The 24755-nt window shown below is 38.3% G+C and overlaps 1 protein-coding gene across 3 annotated transcripts in view; it reads left to right on the top strand.

Moving 5' to 3' along the window:
• LOC126336072 (ADP-ribosylation factor-binding protein GGA2) overlaps nt 1–24252 on the top strand; it is a 141292-nt gene extending 117040 nt beyond the window's left edge. For all 3 annotated transcript variants that reach the window (XM_049999563.1, XM_049999569.1, XM_049999555.1), the window contains exons 10-11: nt 6130–6240; nt 16990–24252. In XM_049999563.1, coding sequence (XP_049855520.1) covers nt 6130–6240; nt 16990–17088 — 210 coding nt within the window. In that variant the 3' untranslated portion in view covers nt 17089–24252. The remainder of the gene's footprint in view (nt 1–6129; nt 6241–16989) is intronic.
• Nucleotides 24253–24755: the final 503 nt, after the last annotated feature.

Below are 24755 nucleotides of genomic sequence, written 5' to 3' on the forward strand. Positions count from 1 at the left end.
ACCAGTATCCACCTGCATGCGAACATCCCAACCAAGGACACACAGAATCAGAATCAACGTCATGTTCACGAACATCATGAATGTGGTTGGATTTGCAAACAGATGACACATGACCCCCTTTTTTTTCTTTTTTTACACACGGCCCAACGTTGTTTACAATCTTCTCATGAATGTTTCGTAAAACACTGCGGGCATGAAGGAAGTTGCCGTGGGTTTTGCTGCAGTTTCTTAGAGGTTTGTTTATGGTTAGGCCGAGGCTGCGCTTGCGAGTGTACTGCGGCCACGTCGGCCGGCGGGGGGACACCACATGCTTCGTCAACATCGCACAGAAGTTGTATTTCCCCGATGTCACCCCATGCCTCTGTTTGCGCTCCAGCGGTGCGACGAATTTCAAAAGACTGAGCGATGGATAGGACTTCATCTAGAGTCTGATTTGCCAAACTGAAGGGCACGTTGCCTAACCTCTTTGTCGGACACCGATTGGATAATGGCATCCCTTACCATTGAATCGGCGTATGATTCTTTGTGAACTTCAGTAACAAATTGACACTTTCTACTGAGGCCATGAAGTTCAGCCGCCCAAGTGCGATAGGACTGATTCAGTTGTTTTTCACAACGATAAAAGGCAACACGAGAGGCTACCACATGTGTTTGCTTTTGAAAATATATGGACAGAAGTGAGCACATTTCAGCAAAGGATAAAGGCGCAGGATCTTTCAAAGGAGCCAATTGCGACAACAACCGATACATTTGAGGTGAAATCCATGAAAGAAACAGAGACTTACATGTTAGTTTGTCAGCGACATGATATGCCAAGAAGTGCTGTCGAAGACATTTTTCGTAATCAGACCAGTCTTCCGCCGTCTCGTCGTAAGGAGGAAAAGTAGGTAGAGACAACGATGCCGCGATGAAATCACGAATCGTATTTGTGAGACGCATTTGATGTTCTATGAGACCTTGCAATAGTTGCTCTAAAGTAGCCATGGAAACATGTGGGTCAACGATAGGGAGGGGGAATCCCATCCTCATTGCCAATTGTTATAACTTCAAATTGAACAAATAGATTTCAAGGAAGACGCAATACGTGAAAGTCACAGATCAAGTAAACAGAGTAAGATGTGTGTACACTTCAACAATCAAATCATAACTGAGTCCAAGTCTAGCGGCCGCTGGCTAGCAGGCAATGCCACATGTAGAGAACCCGCGTAACTGCGCGGCGGCACTTTGAAAGATTGACAAGTCACAACAGTTTATTTGGCCATGATTAGTAAATATTGCTTCATCCATAAACAAGAGACATGACAGATATGGAGTATCACGTTTTAATTTCCGTGCAGCACTTGAGGAAGAAAGATGTGATAGGGATGGAACTTATGATGATTTAAAATGCATAGTTCATTTGCCCAACTTGGGCTGCTTCCTTGTGTGATTGTACAGGAAGCACTTTGTGGATGTATTGCTACAGCAGCCAGAAAATTAATTTTATCCTCCTCACCAGCCATGTTTTGTTCAGCTATATATTTTAGGTGCTACACCACCAGTTACATGCAATTGTTTGAAGAGTTTCACAAATAATTGTCATGTTGATTGCTGTCTCTTGGGATACCTTTCTGTGTAGACAGTACACAAACAAACGGGATTCTTCCTACATCTTCTTATATTCACTATAAACATGTATGCTTCTTCCAAGCATGTCCTTCTGTGTCCACTATCACACAATAACTGACAGGACCATACCAGTACAATCACAGTGTACACACAAACAATGTAAACAAACATAGCATCATCACATAGCATTTAAGCAAATAAGATGGAAAAAACAGCTGTCAGTGTTTACAATTTTCACAGTATGATAACTCATAAGCTACTTGCACTAGCCTCCTGCAGGAAACAACACTGACATTCTCATTTGTCTTACTTTTAGGATTTTACTGTCAATTGGCTTTGTCCCATTTAAAAATTCGCAACATATTGTAAAATATGTAAATAATAACTGAAATACCAAAAGGTGAAATGAAAACTGGAGAGCCTGACTGGACTAGATTACAGAACAGCTTGGTGAAGCAGGCAGAAGTAGTTTGTGAGAAGACAAGTGTTAAAACAAGGGAAAAGGGAATGCCATGGTGGAATGGAAGAGTTACACAGCTGTAAGAGAATCTTGGGCGGCGAAAAGAAAGGGACCAAGAAAAAAGGAAACCAGAACGTACTAGAAATACTGAAATAAAAAACTATGATTTGAAAGAACAGTTACGAAGAGAAGACCGAGACATGGCAGGTATTCGCCCAGAAAGTTGAGGAGGGTAGCAGAGGCAATGAGAAACACTGTACACTGTTATCAAAGGTAAAGTGAATGCACTTGAAGATGAAGATGTAAATCTGGGTAGAAAAGAAATTGTCATAAGAGAAATCCTGATGGACCATTTTGGCCAGTTGAAGAACTGAACAAAAAAACCAGATAATCAAAACCACAGTGAGGAGCTTCCTGCCATCTGGACAGAAACAGAGACAACTTTAAAATCTGTGTTTAGTGGTAAACTCCAGGTGCAGATGTAGTACATGCAGGCACGATAAAAGGCAAAACATATCCAGAGCCTACGATTGCTACACAAAACACTCAGTACATTGCGGAAAGACAACAAGATTCCCACAGTAAGGAGCAATAGTGTTTTAATTCCTATTTTTAAGAAAGGCAGTAGACAGAAAATGAATAGTTTAGAGAGGAATATCCCAGCTGTCACATGGGATGAAAAGTCTGGAGAAAATCCTAGGGTGAAGATTGAGAATGGTTTTAAAATTTCAAGTGGGAGAGGAGCAGAACAGCATCAGAAATAACGTATAATCAATGGATCTTCCTCAGTACCAGCGTACTAATGGAAAAATACTGGGAGAAAGACAAAAACCTGTTAATTATTTTTTAAGATGTAGAAAAAACCATACAGTAGTGTTCCAAGGAAGTAGATCTGGGAGTGCCTGAGGAAAAGGAATGGACTGGAAGGACAGGTATGAAAAATCCAGTTGTTATACCACAGCTGTACTAGCTGTGAATAAGTTGAGGAGGAAGATCATCTTATGGATAATATAATAAAGAACACCAAGAAAAGATTTGGTGAACTTAATACAGATGACAATTTTTATTTTGGCTGAGGCCACAATCATAGTAAAGTTTTTGAATACTGCTGCCATTTGATAATAACTTTTATTTTATTGTTATACAATCCAGCTTTGGCCTTAGGCCATTTTTAGTTACAAAAACTTATTTGAAAATTCTTTCTAGAACGAGCAGAAACTAGCAAAACACACAAAGCAATCACTCATACAAATACATCGGCTACACCACTGCAATTTCATAACCACTTCTACAACCCTTTAGATCACATAACATCAACAGATACGAAGAAAGGAAATTGGGAAATGAAAACACTACATGGCAAGCACCCATATCATTTAACACAGCCACACATCGATCAAGACGCATGCAACGCATGGTTAAGAAAAGGCAATACGTACAGTGAGACGGAAGGATTCGTGATTGCAATACAGGATCAAACAGTAAACACCAGATATTACAGCAGGCATATTATTAAAGATCCCAATACTACAACAGATAAATGCAGACTTTGCAAACAACAAATAGAAACAGTAGATCACATCACAAGCGGATGTACAATACTAGCAAATACAGAATACCCCAGAAGACATGACAATGTAGCAAAAATAATACATCAGCAACTTGCCATACAACATAAACTAATAAAACAACACATTCCCTCATACAAGTATGCACCACAAAATGTACTGGAGAATGATGAATACAAATTATACTGGAACAGAACTATTATAACAGATAAAACAACACCACATAACAAATCTGACATCATACTCACCAATAAAAAGAAGAAATTAACACAACTAATCGAAATATCCATACCCAATACAACAAATATACAGAAGAAAACAGGAGAAAAAATTGAAAAATACATCCAACTGGCTGAGGAAGTCAAAGACATGTGGCATCAGGATATAGTTGACATCATACTAATTATACTATCGACTACAGGAGTCATATCACACAATATCCACCAGTACATCAACGCAATACAGCTACATACAAACGTATATATACAACTACAGAAATCTGTAATTATTGATACATGTTCAATTACCCAAAAGTTCCTAAATGGAATGTAGCATATACCGTACAGTTAAAAGGAAGTCATGCTTGATCAAGGTCCGTGTCACTCTCCATTTTTGACCAGACATAACATATGAGAAAACAAAGAGAATAATAATAATAAGGCTGTTGCTTTTGCCGATTATGTCATGGTCTGAGGTGAAACAAAGAGGAAGTTCAGAACAGACTCAAATGTGTGGAAATCCAAGTTCTAGGGTTACAACCTCCACATCAGGGAGACCACAATAGTGGTGATAGCAGTCAGCAGAGATGGGCATCCATCAGTCGTGAAACTAGGAGACCACACAGGTAGAGTGTGTAGAAGTTTTAATCTACAGAATCCAGAACAAGACTGGGCATCAAATGAAATTCCTTAGATCCACCATCAAGAAGACTAAGGTGGATAAGTTAAGGAATGAGGAGTTGAGGAAGAAAGCGAGAATCAAGAGATTCCACTTGGACAGAAGCAGTACATCCAGACTACTGTGGTAAGGGCTTTTAATGGGTTGGAGATTTCAAGAACAGTCCGAATAGATTTGGAAAGAGAGGTGGAAGAAAAACGCCCATTAGGAAGATGCAGAACGTGTTATTGGGCATGTTAAAGGAAGACTGTGCTGACAGAGGAAGGACAGTGGATGGTGATCTCCATGACAGATTATGCATAGACAGAAGAAACGGGAAGAGGCTCATTAACAGTACCAGAGAAACTGGAACTGTGCAGTGGTGGTTGTGGAGGTGGTGGTGTTTTGTCCAAGACTTTAGACTGGTTCTCTCTCTCTCTCTCTCTCTCTCTCTCTCTCTCTCTCTCTCTCTCTCTCTCTTGTTTTTCTTTCCTTCACTATTCCATCTCAAAGCTTCCTGGTTGTCTTCTACTGTTTCCTTTTCCCCAGTTCGTCAGTTTTACCTAAGACTCACTTTGAAACTGACGACAATCTTCGGTGGTTGTCGTTGTTGTTGTTGTTGTTGTACCCCCCCCCCCCCCCTTGTCTTTCTGCAATTTTGTAAAGTTTGAATCAGCAGTTCATAACAGATACGTTATGATCAAAGTGGAAATGTGTTGGTTTTAAAGTCTTTCGTTTTGCCATTAAACAATCTATTTGGAACCTTATAGTAGCTCCAACTCTTACTTTTCCTATTATCAGGTGCCTGTCCCACACAATTAAATTTCCATTTTAACATACTGAATAATTTTTTTAATCTCATCACACACTATTTCTATCTCTTCATCATCTACAGTGTTAGTGGACATAATTCATAGGGCCTTCTTGTACTATTGTAGTGGATCTTGCTTTTGTGTGCATCTGGTCAGCGGTAGTGTACACACTATACTGTTCATAATAGTTTACCAGCAGCCCTGTTTTCCTGTTCATTGTTAGTCCTACTCCTGTGTTATCCCTATGTCATTTTCTATTGATAAGCCTTTACACAAATGACCAGAAATCCTGTTCTACCTGCCACCATACTTCACTTATATTCAGTATATATAACTTCAACCTATCCATTTCTCTTCTCAAATTCTGTAGCCTATCTTCCCAATTAAGGGATCTAACACTCCACGTTCTCACCTGTAGAATGCTAGAGTTCGATTTTTATGGTGACCTCATCATCCTGAATAGTCCACACGTGCAGTTCCAGAAGGGGGAAATATACCAAAATCAACAAACCATAGAGTGGAGCTGCATGTCTTTGAGAAATATAATGGCTGTAGTCTCACCCTGCTTTCAGCCATTTGTAGTTTTAAAGTGATGATATTTGTAAACGTAAATGGAAATATGAAAGTTAGCCTGACTTTTTCTTTCAAAAATAAAAAAAAATAATCAGTCTCATACTGTTTTATCAAGAGTAATAACTGGTTCAGCTTAAGTGCAAAAACTTGAAAGACATATATTTACATTGCAGGCCCTTGTTCAATGATGGTTTGTCTTTTTTTGCATGACATATAATTTATTTTGTTACAGTCGTGCAAGTTAAGGCTTCAGCCTCCATCTGGATCTGAACTTCCTGGGCACAGCCCATTTTTGCCACCTTCTGCCATCACTCAAGTCATGCTGATTGCAAATCCAAGAAAGGTGAGGAATCAAGTCACAATGATAATTTAAAAAGTATTTTGAAGACTCTGCCTCAATTGAATGATGAAGGATGTTTTTAATATTTAGTATGGAAATAATTAATTTAGCATATTATTGTAATGTGGTGGTGATATGTTTGCATCTTCAAACCATTTGCATTGACACCTAAACACAAATATTCACATTAGAAAGACACTGTATATTAATCTGAAGACCTAAAAAATTCTAACTTTGCCGTGTTAAACTGATATTATAACAGTTTTAGAAACACACACAAACACACAACTAATGTAAAGTATTGACACAGTCATTTTAACTTCTAGTATTTAGGTTAAACAACTCAAAAATAGAAAGAGAATGTCTGTTAACATTATCTGTTAGCATGAGTAAACACCTCACACTACAGGACATTTATAAAATAGTGCTTACATCTATTGGCACCTGTTAATGCAAGAATATACCACACATATAGCAAAAGTTAGTGGGTATACCATCAGGTAACTTATTTGCAGTTCACACTTCCTGTCTGAGACTTAAAAAGATTATGATCAACAAATGCAGACCCTTTTCACTTTTTATCATTTTGTGCTTATAGTGTTCAGCATTACAACAGTAATAATATTCATTTTGTTAATTTACTGTAGTAAGAATTAAATAAACTTGTGAATGAGCACAGCATAAAACAGAATAATTATCTTTGGTGTACAATATCCTGCTAGCAAAGATAAGTCTGTTCCATTTCAGTACAGTGAGATTCGAAATTTAATTCCATTAACATGTGACTCAGTGTTAACATCCGAAGGATTTCCTACAAATATTCACTTCTACACACCTGGTCAAACAATATTTTGATATGACGTTGCACTATGCATTTAAAGCTGGAGAAAAGATAGACTAGGAAGAAAAAGTTAACAAATTAATTAATAGAAAAAATACTGATTGACATTTCTCAGCAGTGGATATAGCTACATTAGTTAAATTTTGAACATCATCCTTATCCTACTGAGGTTTCTTTCTGACTTGGAAGTGATGGCAGAACCCATAATGAATGTATCTAAAAGATTCAGTGCAGGCAGATAGCTGAAGAAAGGTGACATCTTAGTTAAAAAGGAAAATATCAAATTAAAAGTTCCTGCAGAAAATCTACAAAATCATATTCACCAATATGCATAATACGGCTGTAAACCACTGATAATTTTTCCAAATATCATGTTAGAAGTATTGACTGGCTGACATGGCAAAAATGGTAAATACATATTTGCAGTGTGTATCTGCCCCGGGAAGTCTGGGGGGAGGAGGGGTGGGGGGGGTGGGGGGGGGGGGACAGGATTTTTTTTTCATACAAGAAAACATGGGAATTTTTTAGAATTCTGGGAATTTTTCATTATTTTGATTTTCAGTCAAATTTTTGTAATTTTGACTTATAATAAGAACTGATACTCTTAACAAAGAATTTTACTTCAGCCCACTGCTGGAGAACAGTACTGCAGCAATAAAGCATAAATGAGGGGAAAACACGAAAATGAAACTTAAATTCCAAAGCAAATGGTCCATTTACAACAACACACAGGTGTCTGCCAGCAAAATGTGTCAGAGGCTTTACGACAGAAGTGTGCAATACTTTGCAACCACAAACTGCTTTCGATGATCATGACTTCACAACTGTTAACATTAGTCTCCTTTGATCAGTTACCAGAGGGCTCATGCGCATGCACAGAGGTGAAGTCTTGTGTGAGTAGCTTCTCGCTACTTGAAGCATGACTGTTAGCTGCATAAGCAGTAGCAGCAAGCAGCCAGATGCTAGCTGGAAAACTTTCTCTAGCCTACTCAGGCTGCCAGATTCGTGCATACGCAGAGCAGTTGGAGTTGTATTTTGGCCGTGGGGGCAGGCAGATGGTCGTAATCTCCACATGACCTGTGTTTACATTTCGTGAGTTTCCCTTTGTTTATAGATCTCACGTAAAATGAAAACAAACTGGATTTCTGTGGGTGGGAGCTATCAAGTGAATTAAAATACATTCACATAACTACAGAAGACTGAAATATTTCATTAGTTTCAGTTTTCTGATTTTATTTTATTTCCACATTGTTGGAAATCAAGTATTAATCATCTTGCAGAGCATTCGATTTATTTTTGTTGATTGCTAAGGAAATTTGGTGTTTATTACCAGTTTCGCAGAGGCAACCAGTTTATTTGAAACTAAGTATTTCATTCCACACTACCGGCTAGTTTCTACTGTTTGCTGAATTTCAGGTGCTTGATTTCATCTTCTGCAACATACAGCATAATGCTACAATAAAAAACCGAACATGAGATAATGCAGTAGTGGTACTCCAAAAAAATTCGAATCCCGAAAACCACACTGAAAAGCATAATACCAGTTAGGAGCCTATTTCTGCATGACTCTGGACATACGAATGTGCACTTTAAACCATATTGTGAATTTTAATATGGTTTACAAAAATGATGCTCTTGAAGTAAGATGTCCTGTTTCTTTTATTAAATAAAGTAAGATTTGTTAATACTATACAGGGTGATCCATTGATCGTGACTGGGCCAAATATCTCACGAAATAAACGTCAAACGAAAAAACTACAAAGAACGAAACTTGTCTAGCGTGACGGGGGAAACCAGATGGCACTATGGTTGGACCACTAGATGGCGCTGCCATAGGTCAAACGGGTATCAACTGTGTTTTTTAAATAGGAATCCCCATTTTTTATTACATATTCATGTAGTACGTAAAGATAAATGAATGTTTTAGTTGGACCACTTTTTTCGCTTTGTGATAGGTCACAAACATATGGCTCACAATTTTAGACGAACAGTTGGTAACAGGTTTTTTAAATTAAAATACAGAACATAGGTACATTTGAACATTTTATTTCGGTTGTTCCAATGTGATTCATGTACCTTTGTGAACTTATCATTTCTGTGGACGCATGCTGTCACAGCGTGATTACCTGTAAATACCACATAAATGCAATAAATGCTCAAAATGATTTCCATCAATTTCGATGCATTTGGCAATACATTTAACGACATTCCTCTCAACAGCGAGTAGTTCTCCTTCCATAATGTTTGCACATGCATTAACTATGCACTGACGCATATTGTCAGGCATTGTCGGTAGATCACAATATCAAATATCCTTCAACTTTCCCCACAGAAAGAAATCGGAGGATGTCAGATCCGGTGAATGTGCAGGCCATGGTATGGTACTTTGGCAATCAATCCACCTGTCATGATATATGCACTTCAACCACACACGAGCTATGTGCTGGACATCCATCATGTTGGAAGTATATCGCCATTCTGTCATGCAGTGAAACATCTTGTAGTAACATTGGTAGAACATTGCGTTGCAAATCAGCATACATTGCACCATATAGATTGCCATTGATAAAATGGGGGCCAATTATCCTACCACCCATAATTCTACACCGTACATTAACCTGCGAAGGTCGCTGATGTTCCACTTGTCACAGCCATCACGGATTTTACGTTGCCCGATAGTGCCGGTTTACATTACCACTGTTAGTGAATGACGTTTCATCGCTAAATAGAACGCGTGCATAAAATCCGTCACTGTCCCGTAATTTCTCTTGTGCCCAGTAGCAGAACTGTACACAACGTTCAAAGTCGTTGCCATGCAATTCCTGGTCTACATCTACATACATACTCCGCAATCCACTATACGGTGCGTGGCGGAGGGTACCTCGTACCACAACTAGCATCTTCTCTCCCTGTTCCACTCCCAAACAGAAGGAGGGGAAAATGACTGCCTATATGCCTCTGTACGAGCCCTAATCTCTCTTATCTTATCTTTTGTGGTCTTACCGTGAAATGTAAGTTGGCAGCATTAAAATTGTACTGCAGTCAGCGTCAAATGCTGGTTCTCTAAATTTCCTCAGTAGCGATTCATGAAAAGAATGCCTCCTTTCCTCTAGAGACTCCCACCCAAGTTCCTGAAGCATTTCCGTAACACTCGCGTTATGATCAAACCTACCAGTAACAAATCTAGCAGCCCGCCTCTGAATTGCTTCTATGTCCTCCCTCAATCCGACCTGATAGGGATGCCAAATGCTCGAGCAGTACTCAAGAATAGATCGTATTAGTGTTTTATAAGCGGTCTCCTTCACAGGTGAACCACATCTTCCCAAAATTCTACCAACAAACCGAAGACGACTATCCACCTTCCCAACAACTGCCATTACATGCTTGTCCCACTTCATATCGCTCTGCAATGTTACGCCCAAATATTTAAGCGACGTGACTGTGTCAAGCGCTACACTACTAATGGAGTATTCAAACGTTAACAGGTTTCTTTTTCCTATTCTTCTGCATTAATTTACATTTATCTACAGGGTGTTAAAAAAAGTAAGGCCAAACTTTCAGGAAACATTCCTCACACACAAAGAAAGAAAATATGTTTTGTGGACATGTCTCCACAAACGCTTACTTTCCATGTTAAAGCTCATTTTATTACTTCTCTTCAAATCACATTAATCAAGGAATGGAAACACACAGCAACAAAACGTACCAGCATGACTTCACTTTGTTACAGAAAATGTTCAAAATGTCCTCCGTTAGCGAGGATACATGCATTCACCCTCTGTCACATGGAATCCCTGATGCGCCCATGCAGCCCTGGAGAATGGCGTATTGTATCACAGCCGTCCACATTACGAGCATGAAGAGTCTCTACATTTGGTACCGGGGTTGCGTAGATAAGAGCTTTCAAATGCCCCCATAAAAGAAAGTCAAGAGGGTTGAGGTCAGGAGACTGTGGAGGCCATGGAATTAGTCCGCCTCTACCAATCGATCGGTCACCAAATCTGTTGTTGAGAAGGGTACGAATACTTCGACTGAAATGTGCAGGAGCTCCATCGTGCATGAACCACATGTTGTGTCATACTTGTAAAGGCACATGTTCTAGCAGCACAGGTAGAGTATCCCGTATGAAATCATGATAACGTGCTCCATTGAGTGTAGGTGGAAGAACATGGGGCCCAATCAAGACATCACCAACAATGCCTGCCCAAACATTCACAGAAAATCTGTGTTGATGACGTGATTGCACATTTGCATGCTGATTCTCGTCAGCCCACATATGTTGATTGTGAAAATTTACAATTTAATCACGTTGGAATGAAGCCTCATCCATAAAGAGAACATTTGCACTGAAATGGGGATTGATGCATTGTTGGATGAACTATTCGCAGAAGTGAATACGTGGAGGCCAATCAGCTGCTGATAGTGCCTGCACACGCTGTACATGGTACAGAAACAACTGGTTCTCCCGTAGCACTCTCCATACAGTGACATGGTCAGCGTTACCTTGTACAGCAGCAACTTCTCTGGCACTGACATTAGGTTTATCGTCAACTGCACGAAGAATTGCCTTGTCCATTGCAGGTTTCCTCATTGTTCTAGTTCTTCCCCAGTCGCGAGTCATAGGCTGGAATGTTCCGTGCTACCTAAGACGCCGATCAGTTGCTTCGAACATCTTCCTGTCGGGATACCTTCATTCTGGGAATCTGTCTCGATACAAACGTACCACGCCACGGCTATTGCCCCGTGCTAATCCATACATCAAATGGGTATCTGCGAACTCTGCATTTGTAAACATTGCACTGACTGCAAAACCACTTTCTTGATGAACACTAACCTGTTGATGCTACATACTGATGTGCTTGATGATGCTAGTACTGTAGAGCAATGAGTAGCATGTCAGCACAAGCACCGAATTAAACATTAACTTCCTTCAGTTGGGCCAACTGGTTGTGAATTGAGGAAGTACAGTACATACTGGCGAAACTAAAATGAGCTCTAACATGGAAATTAAGCGTTTCCGGACACATGTCGACATATTGTAACACCCTGTAAATTTAGAGTCAGCTGCCATTCTTTACACTAATCACAAATCCTGTCCAAGTCATCTTGTATCCTCCTATAGTCACTCAACGACGACAACTTCCTGTAAACCACAGCATCATCAGCAAACAGCCGCACATTGCTATCCACCCTATCCAAAAGATCATTTATGTAGACAGAAAACAACACACTTCCCTGGGGCACTCCAGATGATATTCTCACCTCCAATGAACACTCGCATACTTGGGAACCAATCCCTTATGCTCGTACCTTAGTTAGGAGTCTGCAGTGGGGTACCAAGTCAAACGATTTCCGGAAGTCACGGAATATGGCATCCATCCGATACCCTTCGTCCATGGTTCGCAAGATATCATGTGAAAAAAGGACGAGTTGCGTTTCGCAGGAGCGATGCTTTCGAAAGTGTAGAAATTTGGTACGGCTGCAATTGATGTTGGTGTAGCGTTCTCAACACTGACGTTTTTGAGATTCCCAATTCTTGAACAATTTTTCTGTTACTGATGTGCGAATTAGATTCAACAGCAAGTAAAACAACTACTTGGTCATCATCATTTGTTGTAGGTCATGGTTGATGTTTCACATGTGGCTGAAAACTTCTTGTTTACTCAAATAACGTAACTATCCGGCGAACAATCCAGACACTTGGATGATGTAGAGGATACTGAGCAGCATACATAGCACATGCCCATTGGGAATTTTGATCACAATAGCCATACATCAACATGATACTGACCCTTTCCACAATTGGTAAACGGTCCATTTTAACACGGATAATGTATCACGAAGCAAATACGTCCACACTGGCGGAATGTTACATGATACCATGTACTTGAATATGTAATAGAAATTGGGGGTTCCTATTTAAAAAAAACATACACTCCTGGAAATGGAAAAAGAACACATCGACACCAGTGTGTCAGACCCACCATACTTGCTCCGGACACTGCGAGAGGGCTGTACAAGCAATGATCACACGCACGGCACAGCGGACACACCAGGAACCGCGGTGTTGGCCGTCGAATGGCGCTAGCTGCGCAGCATTTGTGCACCGCCGCCGTCAGTGTCAGCCAGTTTGCCGTGGCATACGGAGCTCCATCGCAGTCTTTAACACTGGTAGCATGCCGCGACAGCGTGGACGGGAACCGTATGTGCAGTTGACGGACTTTGAGCAAGGGCGTATAGTGGGCATGCGGGAGGCCGGGTGGACGTACCGCCGAATTGCTCAACACGTGGGGCATGAGGTCTCCACAGTACATCGATGTTGTCGCCAGTGGTTGGCGGAAGGTGCACGTGCCCGTCGACCTGGGACCGGACCGCAGCGACGTACGGATGCACGTCAAGACCGTAGGATCCTAGGCAGTGCCGTAGGAGACCGCACCGCCACTTCCCAGCAAATTAGGGACACTGTTGCTGCTGGGGTATAAGCGAGGACCATTCGCAACCGTCTCCATGAAGCTGGGCTACGGTCCCGCACACCGTTAGGCCGTCTTCCGCTCACGCCCCAACATCGTGCAGCCCGCCTCCAGTGGTGTCGCGACAGGCGTGAATGGAGGGACGAATGGAGACGTGTTGTCTTCAACGATGAGGGTCGCTTCTGCCTTGGTGCCAATGATGGTCATATGCATGTTTGGCGCCATGCAGGTGAGCGCCACAATCAGGACTGCATACGACCGAGGCACACAGGGCCAACACCTGGCATCATGGTGTGGGGAGCGATCTCCTACACTGGCCGTACACCTCTGGTGATCGTCGAGGGGACACTGAATAGTGTACGGTACATCCGAACCGTCATCGAACCCATCGTTCTACCATTCCTAGACCGGCAAGGGAACTTGCTGTTCCAACAGGACAATGCACGTCCGCATGTATCCCGTACCACCCAACGTGCTCTAGAAGGTGTAAGTCAACTACCCTGGCCAGCAAGATCTCCGGATCTGTCCCCCATTGAGCATGTTTGGGACTGGATGAAGCGTCGTCTCATGCGGTCTGCACGTCCAGCACGAACGCTGGTCCAACTGAGGCACCAGGTGGAAATGGCATGGCAAGCCGTTCCACAGGACTACATCCAGCATCTCTACGATCGTCTCCATGGGCGAATAGCAGCGTGCATTGCTGCGAAAGGTGGATATACACTGTACTAGTGCCGACATTGTGCATGCTCTGTTGCCTGTGTCTATGTGCCTGTGGTTCTGTCAGTGTGATCATGTGATGTATCTGACCCCAGGAATGTGTCAATAAAGTTTCCCCTTCCTGGGACAATGAATTCACGGTGTTCTTATTTCAATTTCCAGGAGTGTAGTTGATATCCGTTTGACCTATGGCAGCACCATCTAGTGGGCCAACCATAGCGCCATCTGGTTTCCCCCTTCAAGCTAGACGAGTTTCGTTCTTTGTAGTTTTTTCGTTTGATACTTATTTTTTGAGATATTTGGCCTGGTCACTATCAATGGACCACCCTATATACGTATGAACATAAGTAAAGGTTCATTTGAAGATGACTAAAAAGGCAAACTTGGTCAGTAGTATTGAATAAATTATGTTATTTCAAATACATTGACAGCTTAAGCAGAATTTTACAAATCTCCCTTCCTTGAAACTTATTTTTTTTTTTTTTTTTAAATCGCAATACATGTTTCAACTGTTGTCTGATACCTCCTCTAGGCTTGACATTATTTCTTAATTTGTTTTGTTTTTGGCTTAAATTTAGAGAATGCCATTCTTCGCTAAATTATAACCTGGGAGCACACCGTGTTTTGATATTATAACTCCCCATGAAGCTTTATATTTAATGCTAAAGTAGAATATGAACTGCCAGTTATACAATTTCTTGGCTTCACAGATGAACTTATTAATTTTTTATAGTGTTTGAAGATGTCACAAAAAATTATTTTGCTTAGTTCTGGCATATACAAACAAGTGTTTGAGGCATATGAGTAGAGCAAACGCCAAGCAAGGCCTTTGTACATCATTGTAGCTCTGTGTATGCAGTAACACCTGTTTCCCAACATCTCAGGCAACTAGTTAAATGAACCTGTTTCTAACAGATCGAGGAGAATATTGCAAATTGTGATTTGAGAAGCATTACTTTCTAAGTACATTTCCTTTTACACAAGATGAATTACGTTACGTGTGAGAATGTGCGATGAATTTCTTAAATCACAGTGAGTAGGACTCTCATTCAAAACTTAACACTTTGAGGTCCAACCACGGAGAAAAATTTTGGATCCAAAAGACCAGCCATTTACGTCATTTTTTTAAAATTTTACTGGCACATTTCTGTGTCATATATCTTAAATGGTAACAAGCACAACAAAGGGCCAATATTATATGTGAAAGCTTAGCTTTGCTTGTAACTAACTAAGAGTCCATTAATCTAAACCATTAACTTTTCCTATTTGTGTGTTCATGCCACTTAACAGGGATGTAGCTATTGGCTGACTGCATCAGGTGTCCTATGCTCTTAATATCTGCTGTAAGCGGCTGCCGAGATCAGGTGACATGAGCTTTGGTTGGCTGACAAAAGTGCATTGCAATCTTGATTTCAGTGCTTCGGAAACTAATGTGCTGCATTTGGTGGAATTTGCATTTATACTTTCATAATAAGAAAACATGCAGTGTGCATGTTGCAGCGCATCAGAGATCTTTCCAAAAACATAGTCTTTTTTTTTCCATTTCTTAAAGTGCCAGGAAGTTCTACATCAGCATATAAAACGATTACCACACAAACAATTAATAACTATTACAGCCCAGAGGAAAATTATGTCAGTATATTTTTTAAATGGGAAAAATCCGGCTTTCTTTCTCTCACATCTCCGTCCCCTTTCCCGCGGGTGAAAGACATTAGTATATAGCTATTTTAATCATTGTTGTTGTGGTCAGAAATGACAGTGTGGAAAAAATAACATTCTCACTGTTTGATGTACCACATGGGTAGGAGTGGGACATAAGTGGTTATTCGTAACCTCTTAATTTCTCAGAAAATGACTGCACAAGAACTACAAGACAGGTAAAATGCGCACACACACACACACACACACACACACACACACACACACACACACACACACACATCAGTGGATAGTGCATCTCTCCCAAGTTTTTAACTCACACAACAGGTGCTCAGTATGGACAAATGTCAGTATAGGCATGCACTTCATGGACATAAATAGGCCAGGAGGACACAACAGCAGCCTGCATTGCAAATCTGTTCATTGGGTTACCTTTCTGCTGGCACAAAGTAATTCAGTTCAAGAAATAGCAGCTACAACCTACAGGTGCAAACTGTAACTGTGAGAATTCTGCAAAATGTTAGCAAGTTTCCCTCTACCAGTGGTACATTGATACAAGCAATAACATGCAGCAAATTCCCAGTGGTTCTCTGATAACCTATTATGGGACACGTACATGATTAAATTACTGTTGACAGTATTTTAAACTCCTTAAGAGAAGGAAATTATCATTTTGTCTGTACACATTTACAAGTGAATTATTTTTTGAATGAATAGTCATTGTACTGCTTGTTAAAAGATTAGCTGTTTCACTATATTGAAAAGTGAGATCAGGAGGTGGCTACTGTTTGTCTTATTAAAAAAATTTAAACATGTCCACTGTGTTTAAAATGATCAATACAGTTGGTGACTGCCTCCACCCCTGCTCCCTTTTTGCCACTTCACTAGCTCTCGCAGAAGTGCCATAGTACTAGTTTTTAATTTAAGTGCACTACTACACTTTACTGAACATATGAAGTGCATAATTGATTCAGTGTTTTGCTATCATTTGTTCTTGTTGTTGTTGTTGTTGTTGTTGTTGTTACTGAAATTTGGGCTAGACACATTTTTTACTTCCATTTTCAGGAACCAGTTTCTCTGAAATTCATGATAAGTTATTCAATGGATGATGACACTATAACTGAAATGGGTGAAGTAGAGCAGTTGCCATCTGAAGTGCAGTGACTTCAAAAAGAAATAAAAAACTATCATAATGATGAGAAATATATATTTGTTGAAATCTGCATGAGTAACATCAAGGCTGGAATTTATGTTGGCTGTTTGTTCTGCGATGCTGTTGTATGCTGTATATAAAAAATTAATGAGGTTAAATATGTATTTTTATTGCTGCATCAAACCTTATTGATAATAGTTTCACAAAGACTGTAACACACCAAAACAAAGTGTAATGTTTAAGTGTAATCCATGTACAGCCATCTAAACTACATAAATTTTCGTGTACACTGTAATATTTTAGAAGTGGTAGCCGTAACTGTATTTGCCACAATGAATGTACTTGAGCTATTTATGAAATATGTTATTTGTTGTTGAATTTCGTGGAGGTGCTTCATCTATGCTGTGTCTGCTTCACTACTCACTTCTATTTCGTTTCAGCAGTCTTCTTTTCTTGTAGTAGTGCCACAGTCACAGAAAACAGTATTTACTTAACAGCCAATGAGCTATAACACCTTAAATTTGTTTTTAAATGTGTTATTTAAAGCTTTACTCTGAATTGGCTTTATATTAGTTGTCATGTCATTAAGTGACAGAAGACACTCAACAATACCATGGTGGTATATTTTTGCAGCCATCGGAGCAGTTTCTTATTGCCGTGTAGTTAAATTATTGTTTACAACTTATTGTAAAATTTACTACAATTTATGTGACCTTGTTGAAGCGTTGTAGCAATGCTTGTAATTGCAAAAAAAATGTTTTATAATGTATGTTTATTTGCAAATTATAAAAATTTTATAGTCTATATGGATTATTGTATTAATGCTTGCTGCATGAAGTACTTCATGCAGGGGTTATGAGCTACAAATTGATCATTTGTTATGATAAATTTGCTTTGAAAATAGCTTTGATGTCACATAGCTATTTCTATAAATATACTTAGAGGAAGCATTCTTCAGTTAGAAGATAGGGAACACATTAACAGGAGTGAGTGTAGCCCTTTGGCCAAGTTTCTCATTTATCTACTCCCTACACCATATCTACCCCTCCTCCCCCCACCCCCACCCTACCCCTTCCACTGTGATACAAAATGAGATTGTTTAATGAGGCAGTTTTATAAAGAGAACATAAAGAAAATAGCTAATAGAGTAGAGTTAAGCAAACATAATATTTATTAAATTTAATTAATGCAGAAGTTAAGGGATGTTTGGTTGAAGATTGTTTGGCAGAAAGGTCATATTGTACATCACTGACTTTTAAAAAAGGTAAATATGGATACATCAAATTTAATCTCAGTTTATACACACTTTGAACACTCTAGTACATAAGTGGATAGTTCTAAACTCAGAATATGTTTGCTGATAATGCATACTGTCATTGAGAGAAAAGAATACATTGTATCCAACAGAACTTGGAGGATATATTTATCCCATTTCTAGTGTGAGACAGGGTATAGAATTAAGAATAACTGTGGCCAGCAGTAAAGACTGTAAAGTGAGTAATTTACAGTAAGTGTAGTGAAAAGCAATTCATCGGAAATTCAGAACTTAGTTACAGAGACAGCGAGAAATGTGGAAAATTTCTAAAAGATAATTATTGTTTTTAAGATAACTTTTTATATCTTACTGCATTGTCTTGGTGACGTGCACAGGGTATCCCTTTATTGTAGAGACATGAATGTGGTCAAGTGCACATACAATGAAAGTTTGAAAGATTCAGCATTGATTAGCTGCTTCTGTTTCCAGTATTTACCAACATTTTTTACAGAATAGATTTTCTTTGGAAATAAGCATTCAGTAGTTAATCACTGTGATTACATGATACACCATGGACTGTTCTCTATCGTTCGGGGGTACTAATCTGCTTATTAATTTGATTCAATTCAAGTTTACAGGTATTAAAGATAATTTAACTTTGAGTTCTAGACCAGGAGGAGTCAACTTGCAGTTGTCCTGATTCAGAGTCCATTGAAGGAAATTTAGTTTGTATATCTCATTTTGTTACAGACCTACATAGTCCAACAATATAAAATTACGTTATGCTTCCTCAAAGCAGATTCCCTAGTGTAACACTCAGTTCATGACACTGTTCATTATTGGAAAAAAAGTCTTCTAACTTTGCAAGATGAAAATATTTAAAACACTGCACAAACATGGTAACGTAACATCTAGTATAGAATAACCAAAAACAGGTACAAAGACACCTGGTCAGTTAGAATGAGAGATTTTTCTCAATTTGGTGCAAAGAAATGAATGACTACTTCTCATTTGTAGTTCAATGTGTCAACAAGCAATCTTAATTGGTACTAAATAGCATGGCTTTGTCAATGACATGTGGTATTTGAGCAATGTATTTTTATCCATTTTGGTATTAATAGTAATTTATGTGATCGCATTAATAATGCCACTAGCAAAAAAAAAGTTGCTAGTTTCTTTCTTTGCAGAGAGGGACTCATCAGTACATTTGGTAACAAGCAGTTCTACATGATATATTTTACATATTAGGATGTTAATTTTCAATCATTTTATTTTTTCTGGACATTTACAACAAAAAAAAGTACATATAAATGTTACCCTCAGTCAAAACTACCTTCCTTTTAAGTAATTCATAGTGACACTTTTTATGCTAGGAGGCCACCTGCATCTGGCGCTTTGTTTGTAACATGTACACAGCCTTTCACATGAATTCTTTTATAAAATTTAGATACAGCGATAAATAAGAATATTTAGCCATAGGTGTCACCACACGGGTGGCAAGCATAATAATAATGCTTTATGAATTGAAGAATAAAAATTATTAAGATCAATGCACATTCATGTTACATAACAAAGTTTAATAGCTGCACAAAAGTAGAGGGGAAAAAAAAGGTGAATGTTATGTTTCATCACTGTAGTGATGACATTGTGTTAATTCAGATATTTCTTTATGAAAAGCTATCTGTGGTTTTGATATAATAATAATAATAATAATAAGATTTGATTGCAAAATGATAGAAACATTTATATCATTGACAAAAGAACTTATTATCTTTGCTTAAAAATCATCAGTGGTTATTTCAGAATCCACAGGTAGTTTGTTGCACAGTTTGTGCTGTATAGTGATCATAACTGATTAGAAATAGTTACTAATCATGAATTTATGGAAGCATCAGTGTCAGTAAATCTCCAATTTGTAACTGAATGCAGTCTCGTATGCAATATATTTCAAGCAACTAATTCAATGTCAATTTTACAGAAATTCCTGGATGGAGCAGTATATAAAATATGGGATAGGCAACAACTCCCCTATAGTAGATTGATGTTTGAAGCACAGAAACACATAACAGTAAATAGCATTCTCACTAGGTATTGAACAGCAGCTCTTTTTCTAGCAACAATAAACACATTCACACATGCAACCAGACACCCAAATGTGCACTCGTGTGGCCATGTCTTACTTTCACTCTGACTTTCGAGCATTAGCTGTTTTTCTGGCAATAGTACACACAGTTGCACACACAACTGCACAGACACCCAAATGCACACTCCCATGGCCATGGCAAGACCCGACCATAGGTGTGTGTATTTGTGTATCTCTGGAGTTGTATGTTTTAATTTGTGTACCATTGCTAGAAAAAGAGCTAGTGCTCGAAAGCTAGTGTGAATGCCGTTTCCTGTTATATGATTCGGTGCTGCATGCTTTGATCCACTCTAGGTGAGTGATTAACTTTCCCTTACACTGCTCAGCATCAAATTTAGTAAATGGATTAAGACTCATCTAGTATCTTGTGTCAACTGATCGGTGCCACTTTTTTATAATAGTACATGTTGGATCAACACATTGTTTAGTATGATAACCCCGCCCCCATTTACCTCTCATGCCCCCTCCCTCCTTCCTCAGCTCTTTCCAACTAAGAGCAAATAATGAAATCATGTTAACTGCAGTGACTCCGATCTTTGAAATTTGTAATGTTAGACATACTTATAAAATGATATCCTTTCATGCAGATTTGCATGGGATAACAGTTACCTAAATTACATAAGGCATTTTGGCATGGTTTCTTTGAAATGGACATGGCCAGTTTCCTTCCCTGATCCTAACTTATGCTTTGTCTAAAATGACCTTGTCAGCAAAGAGTCATTAAATCATCATTTTCCTATTTCATGACATAAAGAAAATTGTGTAGTTATATTTGAAGAGATAGTCATATGTGGAAGTACTGAAAAATCCATTTGATTAGCAAATCAATAACCGTATGTGGTATCTTGAAAGCAAAATACAATCGAACATGCTGAATGAAAACACATAGTGATGGCTGGCAGTTATCATGGTTTACCTACTAATCAACTGCATGGAAAGGAGGGGTTGGGAGAAATGCCACAACACTCTCAAGATTCTCTACACTGGCCATTCTCATTTATTTTTTTCTGCAACTTACTTATTCTTTTTTCCTTAGCATTTAAATTTATACTTTTTTGCATTTTCGACTTTTCCCCCTCTGCTTTAAAAAGTAATTTATGTGTTAGGAACCTTTTTAGGATTTGATCACTCCCAACTGTGTCAAGTATTGTTAGTGTGTGTGTGTGTCTGTGTGTGTGAAAGCCATTTTACTGATGAAGATTCGGTCACACCCCAAATGTGAAAAAAAGTGACTCCAGCAAGAACACGTCCATGTCATACAAGAAAAGACACTTTTTTATGTTATCCATGAAGAAACCCTGATGGATAAAACATACTGAAAACAGCAAATATGATGTTGCAAGATTGTATATTAGTGAACAATAAGAAGTCGAGGACTCGGTTTTAATATACTGATTCAAAGAACAAATGAATACACTCATTGCCTCTTGTTTTCATGTCTAAAGAGGGAGGAAACTTTTTTTTGTGATAGTTGTGTGAGGACAAACTTTTGTAAGAGTTTCCTTTTAGACTGCAGTGGCTTGTTCTTAAGTTAACAGCAGCCTCAGCTTCTATATTACCTAAAACATGATTGGCACATTTCGTCTGTATAATCAGCATAACTAAACAGGATAACATCATGTTCACATTTATCGACAGATATTGTTAAATAACAAAGGAACTGTAAATTAGCTCACTGACAGACAGGTTTTATGTTTAATATCTCAATAAAAGAGCAGAAATTTATAATTAATTATATCCATTATTCTAGTCATGAGAAAGAGTTAATATCTGGATCATTTAAAATCTCGATATTTTGTTATGAACAAACATCTGCTGTGTTTGATATTCCATGTCTTGGTGATAAGTGCAGTCTTATATGGTTGAACCAGTGTAGGACGACAAATTACATGTGAATCTAGAATATAACACAATCTAAAGGGTATTTGTTGACATTATAAGCGGCTTCTCAATTCTGAACGTGGTTTGTTAGGATAATTTTTAACAGGTTAGAACTTGTAACACTTTGAGTATTTGTAACCTAACATATGTGGTGTTATCTTCACATGTTAAGTTTGCAGGTTATTGGGCTACTTTGATATACTGGATACTAAATTAACTAAGCAAAGCATTTTAGTTAGCTGTAGAAACTGCCACATTTGTAAGAGTAATGTCGGGTAACTTGTTAGTTCTAGCACACACCATGCTTTTGTAGAGACTTGTAATGTTATGATTTACATTCCTGGTGCATTGGAAATCTAAATAACTTGTATTTAATGTTATTTTGTAACATATAGAAGTGTGTTTATTGTGGAGTATTATATTGATCTTGTGTAGTTAGAAACTACACAGTTCGGAATCCCGTGTTATATTATGCCTCGCAGTTATTTCCACAAGGACTTTGCAGTAAACTACAATGTGGATGTGTATAAACTTGACAGCTTTATGTATATGGAAGGTGGCTTTTGTACTAAGTTTTGTCCTTGAGAGAAATGTGATTTTATACACTTTTCATTAGAAAATAAAAAAGAGTTTATCATTAGGACTACTGTTGCTTGACTTTTCTTGTAACAAGTTGATGATAAAATGTGCAGCAGCATTCTGTGTATTTTTAGAGCCAATGTTGCTATTTGCATGACTTCTCTCATAAACCAAATTTTGGCTTACGTTGTGATGAGTGGTATTCGCTAGCATTTTCTTATTCATATAGATCTCAGTCAGTATGTCACTAAATTAGCATCTTTTGTTAGATCAAATCAACATACTTGCAAATATCATATGGTTGTGGTGCAAACTGTTACTTAGTGTACATAACTTAAAGTTATCAAATTGAAAGATGAGGACTAATTTTCATCATGTTTTAGCTCAACCTTCTGTCCTCCTTGAACACTGGTAAATATTTAAAGGATATGTAGTGTCCCTGCACATTAAAAAAAACCTGTATGAATTTAATTGAATGTAGGCAGCTGTAAATGTTTAATGACAGGAATATTGGAATAACTGGTAAGTTGAGAGCCTGGACATGAGGTGTGGCACTACTTGCTTCTCATTCCATAGCATAATTCTGTTACTGAAAGGGCCCCTTAAAAATATTCATTTTTTCTGGATGACATTTATAGACTTTTGTATTTCAATGGTGAAGTGGTTACTTTTCACCTCTTTTTAGATTTGTGACACAGCTATTTGAATATATGCAGCTAGTGTCATCAGGTTGTGACCTTTTTCTAACTGTAATGTTCATTCGATGGCTGCTCAAAATGTGTGTTGCAAAGTTTCCAGAGAGAGAACTACATGAGACATTTTCTTTATTTTTTGCGATAGGCTTTTTGCTTGTGATCAGTAAAAAATTCCTGCTGAATTTGCTTGTAGAACACTGGTTGCGTATGTATAAAAAATATGCATATTAACAGTGTGACTTTTGTTAAATCAAGTACTTACATAAAAGTATTAGAATTTTGATCTCAATACTGATGAAACTGTACTTTTTAAGGGATGTAAATATTTTTGTACAATAGCATAGTAAATCAACATCTTGTTTCTTTTTATTGTTATCATTGGTGCTGCTGCTGTTGTGAAGTTTGTTTCAAAAGACATATTTTATTTAAAATCTTAACAAATAACAGTTTTCTTGTGCACAGAATCTATTTGATCAATCTATCCATTCAGTTTTTGTAATCATAGCAGCAGCTGTTTGTGGCTTCATATGTGGCCTTTAGATTTTTAGCATGTTTTACTAAAAAGTGTAAAATTCTTTAAATATTGTAAAGTAAATTGAAATAAACTGACTTATATAATGAATTTGTCTTTATTGTCCATGAAACATACTAGGGCAAGTTGAGAGGGTCTTGGTCTGAAAGTCTAAAATGGTTTTCAGATCGTCTCTTTAATTCAGCTGATCCAGATGGATTTGTATTTTTCATTGGTTAATTTTTTAATCTCCAAAACAGAATCAATAAGAAGAATCCTTTTTGCATCTCAGGAAAAACTGGCACAGGGTGACTGCCTTCCACCCTTTATTAAGATTGCTTTCAATATATACAATCAAGTGGTGGACCCATGTCTCATATGCAGCAACAAATTGACCCACAAAAGTAGTTGCATCAATTTTTTAAAAAAAGAAAAATCTGAAAATTTTTAGTAATTTATTTTCAAATTTGCTTTCGAGCCAAATTTATTTGTTCTAGGTTGGGCTTCAATCCCAGGGACTGTGTGTGTGTGTGTGTGTGTGTGTGTGTGTGTGTGTGTGTGTGTGTGTGTGTGTGTGTCTTCTATTGTGGAAGAAGGACTTTATCAGAAAGCTT

This window comes from Schistocerca gregaria, chromosome 1 (assembly GCF_023897955.1).
Source record: "Schistocerca gregaria isolate iqSchGreg1 chromosome 1, iqSchGreg1.2, whole genome shotgun sequence".
NCBI classification, from domain to species: domain Eukaryota; kingdom Metazoa; phylum Arthropoda; class Insecta; order Orthoptera; family Acrididae; genus Schistocerca; species Schistocerca gregaria.